This window comes from Aegilops tauschii, chromosome 6, assembly GCF_002575655.3.
Source record: "Aegilops tauschii subsp. strangulata cultivar AL8/78 chromosome 6, Aet v6.0, whole genome shotgun sequence".
Classification (NCBI taxonomy): domain Eukaryota; kingdom Viridiplantae; phylum Streptophyta; class Magnoliopsida; order Poales; family Poaceae; genus Aegilops; species Aegilops tauschii.
The window spans coordinates 432016298-432027347 of record NC_053040.3 but is presented as its reverse complement, the minus strand read 5'-3'; the positions used below and the strand labels follow the sequence as shown (position 1 = coordinate 432027347).

The following is an 11050-nucleotide window of genomic DNA, read 5'->3' as shown; positions in this document are numbered from 1 at the left end:
AACTCAGGACGGTCTTCACAGGGCATGCAGAGGCGCGCGCAACCGACGGTCCAGGTCGATCGCACGGCGTAGATGAGGCGGATCGCGGCGGCGGGCGGGTGATCAATCCGATCGCGCGCGAGGTCGGGGACGCCGCTAGGTGGAGGCGCGGTGCCGGCGGAGTCCGAGATGAAGCTGGCGACGGCGGGTGGCAGGGCGGCTATGATTGGCCGCCGCATGGCGCGAGGCCGCCGAGTCGGGGTGATGCAGGAGTCCCGGTCGGAGCAGGGTGGTGACGGCCGGCGTAGATCGACGGGCGGGCCGGCGCGCGAACGGCGGCGGTAAAGGGACACCGCATGACGCGAGGCCGCCGGGTCGGGGCGGCCGGCGGGCAGATGCGCGAATGACGCGCGAGGCCGCCGGGTCGGGGCGACCGGCGGACGACGCGCGAGGCCGCCGGGTCGGTGAAGAAGTCGGTCGATCGCGTCGGTGTTGGAGTAGAGGCGCACGGGATCGACCGCGGCGGTGGGCGACGCAAACCGATCAAGATTAGATCGGAAAACTAAAAAAACCGCCGATTAAGATGACTGGCGGGAGAGAGAAAACCCCGGAGCAAGGGCTCGGGGAAAAGACTCTTTAAGGCAGCCGGTCAACACGACCGGCGGAAAACCCTAGATACGGGCGGCGCGGCCCCTGATGGCGGTCATGGAGGCCCACCGCCCCGGGGACGGCGCGCGGGTGCGGAAGCGGCGGCGGCTAGGTTTTAGAACCCGGAAACTGATATACCATGTTAAAGGGCAGAGAGAATTGGTGGAATGGTTGTTGTATTACTTGAGCCTGGTGAGCATATATATAAAAGTACATGATTTACTTAAAGTACAAGGCAAGTGAGAAGTCTAATCTATATTTTCAATCTAATCAATATACTCAACCTGCTCCGCTCTGCTCCGAGGAGGCTGCCGCTCCCAGCTGCTCCACTCACCCTCGACTGATCTCCAACTCCAAGGTAGGTAGGCGGCCAACCTCAGCCGGAGGAGTGGAAATGGCCGGAGGCTTTTGGTTCTTGGCTGGTCGGAGCGGGGAATTGCGTTGATTTTGCAGCTCTTTGGTCGCAGGGGAGACGAGGAGCAATGGGGGAGAGCGAGTACCGGTGCTGGGAGGAGCTGCTGCCGGACGCGCTGGAGCTCGTGTTCCGGAACCTGCCGCTGCAGGAGGTGCTGACGGTGGTGCCGCGGGTGTGCAAGTCCTGGGGGCGCGTCGTGGCCGGGCCCTACTGCTGGCAGGAGATCGACATCGAGGAGTGGAGCCAGCAGCGGCAGAGCCGCCCGGACCAGCTCGTGCGCATGCTCGACCTGCTCGTCCGCCGCATCAGCGTCTCCGGCCTGCCCTGCGACCCGCTCTTCTCCTTCATCGGCGACCAGTAAGCATTAAGCATCTCACTCACTCACCATCGCCGTCGATTGCGTGGTAACAATCAGGCTGGAACTGACGAATTTCGTCTGCTTGGCAAGCGCGCGCGCCCTGAGGACGCTGGAGATCCCGCGGAGCGAGATCAGCGACGCCGTGGTGGAGGCGGTGGCGCCGGGCTGCCCAACCTCACGTTCCTCGACATCAGCAGCTGCACCAAGATCGGCGCGCGCGCGCTGGAGGCGTTCGGCCGCCACTGCCGGTCCCTGGAGTTCGTCGACCTGCGGGGCTGCTGCGGGAGCGGCACCCGCGGCTCAGCGTCCTCGGCCCGGGCGTCGACGACTGCTTCGAGAACAGCTACTGGGATGAGTGCTCCGACGACGACGACGACGAGGTCTACTCGTGGGAGCTCATGGGCGACGACGAGTACTACGGCGTGGTCGGCAGCGACGACGACGAGGCGGTGTGAGGCGACGGGCCGGGCCTCGTGGAGAACCTCGAGGTGAGGTTCTACGGCGGCGGGTTCAGCGAGAGCTACGCCGGCTTCGACTGGCCAGCGTCGCCGTGACAGCCTCGGCCAGCCGTTCGTGCTCGCCTTGACCGCAAAAGAAGTCAAGTATCCTTCTCGTTCTCGATATTCCTATGGTCGTTCAGACATGCGTTTGCGTGCGTGCCAGTAGCTTAATCTGGGTGTGTGATGTAAACTTAATCTGATGCTAAGTTTTAAAAAAACTTAATCTGGTGTTTACATGTCCAGCGTCAGTGTCAGTGTCATTCTACCCTGGTGTACATTATTTGGCACGGGGAGCCAGTCTGCGACGTTGGTTGGAGTTTCGTGGTGCTTTTATTCACGCTGCGCGGTACAGACATGGACGTACCGGCTTCTCCATGCACGCTCCTCGCCATGCATCCATCCATCCATCTACCGGACGGGACGCGCGGCGACGTGCCGCACCGCGCACCACGCACGGAGAGAGGGGTGCAGTGCACTGCTGCAGAAAGAGACGAGTGCGACGTCGCTCTCGTTTACAGTTTTACTACTTTACATGTCAACGCAGTGCATGGTCGGTACGCCCTCGATTGATCTCATGACAGCGCAGGCCAGCGGTTAAAAGCGGCCCGGCTTTTAGGCCGGCCGGACCACGGTGACCACCGGAGCCAGATTTCGTCGAGATTTTGGGGTCCAAAATCACGGTGAGCATCAAATTTGGAGCTGCACGGCACGCTTAGATTCTGCTTGGGCGGTAGCGAGTAGCGACGGTGCCTGCAGCGAGCTTACTATTGTAGCATCTGCGTCGAGGTATGGTCACTGCTGGTCAGGTCTGGATGATGATAGAATACCTCCGGCTCTGGCCACAAATATTTGATGCTCTGAGCTGCGATCATCCTGTGCTAACTTTGAGACGGTTGCTCTGAACCAGTACGATTTCTTTGAAGAAGCAGTCGAGATATGGCGCCGTGCCATGGCTACGAGGCGATCTTTCTTTCTTAGGATGGTCTCGACAGACAGAAGAGATGAAGGGATAAACTCTACTCTACTCTTATGGCGCTAATCGACAGGGAGCACCAGCATTAGGGATTGTTAATGCGATCCTCTGAACGGGATGTCTGTCCGTGCTGCAGCTAACCCATGTCCCCTTTCACTTTCGGCTCTTTTCCATGCGTCGTCGCCCTCGCGCTCAGCTCAGCTGCCCTCGTTTTGTCCCCTTGCTTTCTACCGCCAACTTTGCGAGATTCTTTCGTCGGAATTTGCACTTGACAAATTCTGCTGGTCGCCCGAGCCTATCCATCGGCCTGCTGCCGCTCCGGTAACACAAGCTAGCGGAGACCAGCGTAGCCAACCGCGACGGCCATGCCCATACCCATCACTGTAACCGGAGAGGAACTTGGCGAGGCCGGTAATGGAGAAGCCACCCTCGGGTGATAGATGGGTAATGCATTATGCTTATGCATGCACACGACGGCGACAACGGTGCCGTGTGTAAGGGATCCGGGGGAGCACGTAGCGGCGATGCAAACGGCGGCGACACCGCCGCTGTTGCCTTTGCTTCGCTCTGGCAGCCGAGTCGGGACCGTTGCGCAATCTGCAGGCCAGATTGGATCTAGCCTACTTATACTGTGCTCATGGACCGCTGACGATGGCGGGGACAAAGGCCTCGCCTGAAACAGAAGCGGCGGCACAGGAAGATTCCGGGCGGAGTCATGTGCTCCGGCTGATCGCCGCAGCGGGCCGGCGTGACGCGGGTGGAGCCAGACGGGCATGCTGTCTCGAGGGTCGTCACGTACAGGGGCTCAGGAATCGTAGTGTTTTCGTGCTGAATTTTGTGATCAGCAGCAACGTTTAGAACCTGGCATCGTGGCTGCATCCGAGACAGCAAACCAACGTGAGGTAACTGAATCCATATATACTTCCACCGCGCGCGCACACGCAACAACTGTTACTCATGCTTAGCATCTCTCCCTTATTAACAGGTTAACCAACCCTTGTAAAAAAAAACAGGTTAACCAACCTGAAAAACCCTACCCCTATGATTTAGTCACGTGCCGCCAGTCCATTACAATTATAACTGTGTGTTCGAAAAGAAGAAAAACAGTTTATGTGATGCCATATATAGAAAGTGTTAGATAAAACGAGATCAACGAGACACAGTAGACACGGTTTTTACGAGAAAACCCTTGTGGGAGAAAACCACAGACGCACGAATGCGCAATCACTATGATGGAGAAGTATTAGAAGCACGAGACGACACACGTCTTTAGTGCGGCCACATGGGGTTATATGAGGGCAATACATAAGAGTTTTTGGAGGACAAGTAAACAAGTTGTACTCGTACGCGCCGGCATTAACGCCACGCCCCACACCGGTTGTACTACGTCTAATCTGTCACGGTACTAAAATTTGGATCACAGTTTAACAGAAAGATCTTTGGCCACTATCACTATCAACGTCTTTCTCGCATCGGTTCTCCGTCGGAGATGGTCATCACATTGAAGTGGTGGAGAAAACTTACAAGCTCAAGGAAGAAAATAGGCATTATTATTGCAGCTGAAACACCCTACGAGTGCCGGATATCGACTAACAAATCTAAAAGCTGTTCCTGTGACAATGGAAGCCGAGCCTTTAAGATACTTATGCATATACCTCCATTCATCTGCATGTTCTATAGCAGACATCGGGCAACCAAACATCCTTAGTGCCAGTGGCAATCCTCCACAGGCTTCAGCCATCTGCGCATGCATGCATGGAACTCGATCAAGTCAGTTCATGCAGCAGGTTCAAATCTAGCCAGAAAAAAAAAGGGAGAAGGATTTGCATGCATGCACGGTGATTCTACTCGGTGGGCTGTACGTACGTACGTACCTCCTTGGCGAGCGGCCGAATCCGAGAATTTTGGAGGATTTTATCCCCCACGCAGTCTCTGAAGAGGCCCGACGCGTCGTCTTCCCCGAGGCGCCCGATCTCGACGACGTTGTCCGCGGCACACCCCATGAGGGCGCACACGTCGGGGGTCTCCGAGGCCACGACGACCTTCTGCCGCCGGCCGCTTTTCCCGAGCGGCATCGGGACGCCGGCCGCCGCCAGGTCGACGGGGGCCCCCAGCCCGTCCAGCAGCAGCAGGAAGCTTCTGCGCGACAGGTCCCGGCGGATGAGGCGGGCCAGGGCCCGCTCGTCCGCCGGCGTCAGCTCGCCGTGGCTGTAGTAGCCCAGGCAGATGCCGATGCAGCGCCGCACGTCCGCCACCGAGGAGCTGCCGCCCAGCGCGAGGTAGAGCACGCGGTCGAAGAGCGCGTGGTACGGCCTGGGCTGATGGAGCGGCGTGAGGAGCGACGTCTTGCCGGCGCCCCGCCGGCCCCAGATCCCCAGCCGGTCGTCGCCGGGGAGGTCGCTCTCGAGGAAGTCGTGCATTCTGCTGAGGTGGCTGTCCACGCCTGTCAGGTGGTGGCAGGCCGATCGCAGCTGGTCCAGCCTCGCCGGACGGTCGTGGGCGCGCGCCGCCGCCTCCTCGAGCTTCGCGATGGCCCCTTTGAACTTGATCATGTGGTGGATGATCTTGATTAGGAGCCACATGGTGATACATACGTACGGGGTTCAACAATCGCGCACGAGAGAACCTCACGCCGCGAGAATCGACTCGACTAGCTATAGCGTACTACAATCTCAGAATATGTAGAATTCGAACTTCAAAAAAAAAAAGAATATGTAGAATTCTCGACTCGACTAGCTATAGCGTACTACAATCTCAGAATATGTAGAATTCAAACTTCAAAAAAAAAAAGAATATGTAGAATTCGTATCAGGAGGGGATCGTGTCCAACACGGACATGGCTTCAACTTCAACTTGTATCACACATGACTTGAATTGCTCCTGAAGCCCTGGTGAGTCGAACGCGCGGACGATCAGCCAGATATGCTGTCGGGCTCTACTAGCCTGAAGAACTAGAGAGGGGAGAAATTCAGACAAAATCACTCAGAGTAGCACACTTTGTGGGATGATTGCGAGGAATTTAGAGCGAATTAGAATACGCACTTAGGCCAACCAGAACATGGGGGCTAGGGTTTATACTCGGGGCATGGATGTCTCTTCCCCTCGGTATACTGGGCTTTTTATAGCCTTACATTATGTAGAAAGTAAAGAGAAACAGAGACTGAAAAGTAAAAAGTGCCCCAGTGCTCTTCTCGTGGTTCAAACAGACACAGGAAGACCAGCATTAGCCGCGACGGAGAGCTGCAGTGCTTCGAGGCAGCTCAACAAAGCCGTTAGATGCAGATCCAACAGCTGGGAATGTTTGGTTTCTTCAGCTAAGCATACCGGATAGTCGATTTCTTCAGAAATCAAAGGGGATGGGGCCTGACATATGCTATACTAAAGATTCAGAGGGTTATAGGCCCATCGCATACAGGTACAGAATTGCAGTTTCTTTTAAAGTTTGACATCAGAACATGGCATCATAACTTCATTCGGGCCAACATAATAACCACGTCAGACAATACGACTACCAAGTACAGCAAACCAACTTCACCACACGACTGAACGCATACTGCAAGCCCACAGGTACAACAGAGCTTAAGATGACACGATAGGGGCATTCGACCGTCGTCAGATTATGTCTACCAGTCAAACAATGTAACTGAAACAGCGGCAGCTAGATTATTCCGCAGTATGGCTACTGGCATTGCGTTGAACTTCATGAAAGCCTTGTCCTCTCAGAAGTACGGCCTGTAGCGTGTCAGCCGGCGGAATCTGGGAACTCTCCTGAAAAGAGCACAAAGGTAGATGTTAGAACAAAGGATGCAACTAGACGCCCGCATTTGTACATGCTCCTGAACTCACCCATATCCATACGGCGGGAAATACGGTGCCCCGTATGATCTATAGGGGTAGGCATGATAGGGATTGAATCCGCGTGGAGGACGCTGCTTCATCCCAGGGACGTTAGTCCTCTTTGGTGACACCTGTTGAGCACAACAGAATGAAGGTTGATTCTAAATTCAAGACATTATTAAACAGAGGTAGTACTGGAAACTCGATGTCTGAATGAAAAGCTGTTAATATCTCTGCACCTTGATCTGGCGACCATGCAACTCAGATTCATTCAGATTAAGAGCCTCCTGAACAGCTTCTTGTTCTAGAAATTCCACGTAAGCAAAGCCTTTTGGCTGTCCAAACTTGTCGGTCAAGATTGTCACTCTGTTGACAGTTCCGCAAGCTTGGAAATGCTGCTGCACTTCCTCTGGTGTACACGCATAATCAACCTGCAGTACATGATAATATCAGAAAAACAAATGTCAACCGAATGAACATGAAAGATTAAACAATGGATTATTCAGCTAAAATTAACTGACACAATAAGATTATACTAGATATTGTGTCCACCAGGTTTGCACTTGTGAACTTGAAGGGTAATCATATACTACCTCTGTTCCTAAACATAAGTTGAACTGCCAAAACGCCTTATATTTAAGAACAGAGGGAGTAGTTATAAACGGATGTTTACAGCTATATTAGTAAATGGCAAATATAGCTGGTCTTTGCGTTACTACACAAGCTCAAGATTAAAACAAATGTGAATGAGATTGTAACCGAGGGAAGGTTAAATTAATATATGGCCATGGGGAAAACCATCGCTGATATAGAGATTAGTAAATAATATTGAAGATTTAAATGGTTATTTCTCAAAAGTCAATATGGAAAATTACTCATTTTGGAGGTACAAGAGAAACTTCACTAACGTAAGTCCAATACGAACAATAAATGAGATTACATAATCCATAGGGTAGATAAGAAGTCGTGAAAAAGTATGATTCACGAGGACATTTGTGGGACGATGCTTTTGTTGAGGAAAAATAATGATAGTTAACAATCTGAGAATGGTAAAAGTAGAAGCGATGTGGCGGATGACATATGAAAAGTTACAAGTTAAGAAACACATTTGAAGGAAAACTTGAAAGCCTGTTAAGAGCATAAACTTGCGTGTCGAAGATGAAACTTCTAGATTCTTGTGTGCCCTACAGTCTATAATGCAAGCATTTCAAGAAAAGCAGTTCAAGAAAAGTTCTGTTAGCATCAATGTTTGGTTAATCTTTTGTCTAATTATGCTCCCTTCAAGAATCTTAAGGTAACAAGTACCTCAACAGCAATTTGTTGAAGTAAAGTTTTGTCTTCGGCAATTCCGTATATAAACCCAGCCCTATGGAAAGCACAGAATGTTGGGCAACTTTACTTGCATTTAGAGTTACATGTAATCCTCCAAAACCATTAGAAACACTTTTATGCCAACGTAGAAGGAGACATCACGTTTAGAAAAAGATCAACAATAGACCATAAAGAGAGGGTGCAGGAGCAGCATGATTATGGGTTTCGGTAGCACATGGACAGCCCTGAAGTGAAAAGAGGGAGAAGAAAGAGGGAGAGGAGCAGTAGGCAAGCGCACATTCAGAATGAGCAACATAAGTCTCCATTCTGATGATACACTTACATGTCATACCTATGCACCGTTCAGGTGTTTCTCACTGGACCAGTGGTTTAGAATCACACCACATCACACGCACGTCCGAGTCTCAAGCGCCATTTGCAAGTCTGTACAGCTGATTTCTAGACTTCCTTTGCTTCTTCAGGGAGGTAACTAATCCTATGCTATGTAAACTCGTTTTTCTTTTTTCCTTTTTTTTTTCTTTTCCCTTTTTTCCCTTTCCATTTTTCTCAGGATATATGTTTTTTTTTCAGGGATTTTTCTCTATCTGCTAATATAGTAAAACACGAGATGGTATTGAACCATCGGCAAGTACTTGATATCAAAAGCCTACCCCTGCGACCATCACATTGTACAGTTAATGCACCAGAGCATTAGAACAGAAGGACATTGCAACATAAAAATAATAATATATACCTTTTCTGAGGTTTTAGCAAACTAGCAAATGATGGTGACAAAGGCAAAAACAAATCTAAATAATAGTGCAAAATTGCAAATGGAAATTATCCTTTGCTGTGAGGAACGGCATTAAGCATGAACTACAGTTAGGAATGGCATTAAGCATGAACTACAGTTAGCATGAACAGCACTGACTGCCTGCAGCAAACATAGGCAGGAACAGAGCAATTTCAGTATTCACTCCATACTAGGTATTGAACATTTGAACAAAGAGAAGTTGAGAATAAATCAGACCTTTTGGCGCAAGTATCTATTATCTAAGTTAAGTGCACCAAAGACATTTTCGACTAACTAGCAGTCAGTATCCAGTATCTAATGAAGTCCATATATCCACACTTTTTATGCTACATAGCCCAATAACTATAAGAATACCTAGACAAAGCAAGTGTAAATCTATCATAATACCGACCCAACATTTGGCATGTGTGCGGCCACCGGCCATGCGTGTGTGACAACTGACAAAGAGAGAGATTAGGAAATCTTACATTTCCAACATAAACAGAGCGAGCATCCACCTGCTCCTTTGCCTCAGCTGTAGACGCATTGGCATCTCCTCCTACAAAAGAAAATGAGTAACTGCATAAGACAACTGGTAGCAGGTAAAAAATAAGGCACTAAAACACTGATACAAATAAATCACGTTGTGTTAGTAAATTTTCTGTCAGCACTAACCGATCCATCATAATTAAGAAGGCAGTAAACCCTAAATCAAAAATCTAAAGCTCATCCTGACATATATTTAATGAGAAAAATGTCCAACATTAGACCCAAAAAAACATATGGGTAATCATGGAAAATATTCTGAAAGACAGTTTTTACCACAAGCTCCAAATAAGTATCAATGCCAAAGCAAAGGTAATCCAAGGCAAGCAACACAATTGTGCCACTACTTGAACTACAGAAGCAAGACACCGCAAGGCAATCTTCATTGCACAGACCTAAATTCACTGTTGGTGATATTATGAAAATTATGAAGGAATAGAAAGATTGGAGATGAGTGAGTATTATATATAGAGAGAGAGATAAAAGAGCAAGGGTCCCAATACGGTCTAAAATACTGAAAAATAAGAGAAGAACTTTGGAAGATGGCGACAGTTTAAAATTAAAATGTTAGCACAAAATAATTTTGAAGTGCATATCCTGGATATAGTACATGGCAAAGTGCCTGGAAGAACCAGATCTCTAGAGTCTATGCCAGGATTACAAAGAGTAAAGTAGTCACGAAAAGTTAAGATGCATGTAAGTCAATAGTTGTGCAGAAGGAACTTAAAACATACTGCTAGTGTAAGGATGCATGCAAGGATCAACCAATTTATTTTACCTACTCAACACAGGCCATAAAGTTACAAACAACACCTACAATAGTTGCAATTTCACAGTGTAAACAAAAACAGTAATCTGGTCAGATTTATGAGTACCAATCTCAGATTCATCAAATTGCCTGATAGCCTACTGCGCGTGGGATTACAAGACCCTCACGAGGCATCCCCAAATAGATCAGAAGCGGCTAAAAGCAAACTACGCAAATCGCGGCAAATAGAAGGAGGCGCATGTAGAAAGAAAACCTTGCATCTCCTTGGCGACCTTGGCCTGCATGTCGCGCAGGGCGGCGGCCTCCTCCTCCATCTCCTTGAGCCTACGCTTCATCTCGTCGAGCTCCTGCAGGTAGCGAGAAAGCGCACGGTCAGAACTAAACTAGGTTTAGGGTTTAGCGCGGAGACAGGGATCCGAGGGATGGGGATGGGGCAGGTGGGGGGGGGGGGGGGGGGGGGGGGGGGGGGGGGGGACCTTCGCTGCGTCGTCTCCGGCGGCGGTCATGTCGACGTCGGCGCCTTCCATGTCGCCGTCCACGGGGATCTCCTGGCCGTACACCTCGTGCTCCTCCTCGTCCATGGCCGTCTCTCCCCGATCTAAACCCAATTCGGTGGATTTTTTTTTTTTTTTGAGTTCATCCAATTCGGTGGATTTGGGGTCGGAAGCGGAGATGGAGCGGGTGGGCTCGGTCGGTACTCCGCGTATGCTTCAGTTGGGCTTATGGGCCTCGTACCACCATCGGTGCTCTTGGGCTTATGGGCTTATAAATGGACTATACCCATTGGGCCTGGGCCTGGTAGGTGGGCCCAGGCATCGCGGGGAAAAGCGCCTGACGCATTCCCGTGCCTTCTGGACTGTTCGGAGCGCAGCTGCGCGGCGGGGGCATTCGCGAAGCTTCTAAATCCTTCCCCAAGCAACG

The 11050-nt window shown here is 50.6% G+C and overlaps 2 protein-coding genes and 1 pseudogene across 2 annotated transcripts; 1 reads left to right on the top strand and 2 right to left on the bottom strand.

Moving 5' to 3' along the window:
• The first annotated feature begins 809 nt into the window (after positions 1 to 809).
• Positions 810 to 2095, top strand: LOC109740300 (F-box protein FBW2-like; annotated as a pseudogene).
• A 1556-nt stretch (positions 2096 to 3651) lies between these two features.
• On the bottom strand, positions 3652 to 5627 carry LOC123494537 (putative disease resistance protein At5g05400). Its single transcript, XM_073500688.1, has 3 exons — positions 4748 to 5627; positions 4529 to 4614; positions 3652 to 3746 (listed from the first exon to the last, which is right to left on the bottom strand). Exons 1-3 carry the CDS (start codon positions 5453 to 5455, stop codon positions 3728 to 3730), a joined length of 813 nt encoding a protein of 270 aa, XP_073356789.1. The 5' UTR covers positions 5456 to 5627; the 3' UTR covers positions 3652 to 3727.
• Positions 5628 to 6283: 656 nt separating this feature from the next.
• On the bottom strand, positions 6284 to 10868 carry LOC109740292 (polyadenylate-binding protein 2). Its single transcript, XM_045230058.2, has 6 exons — positions 10606 to 10868; positions 10383 to 10476; positions 9303 to 9373; positions 6950 to 7141; positions 6720 to 6841; positions 6284 to 6641 (listed from the first exon to the last, which is right to left on the bottom strand). Exons 1-6 carry the CDS (start codon positions 10708 to 10710, stop codon positions 6593 to 6595), a joined length of 633 nt encoding a protein of 210 aa, XP_045085993.1. The 5' UTR covers positions 10711 to 10868; the 3' UTR covers positions 6284 to 6592.
• Positions 10869 to 11050: the final 182 nt, after the last annotated feature.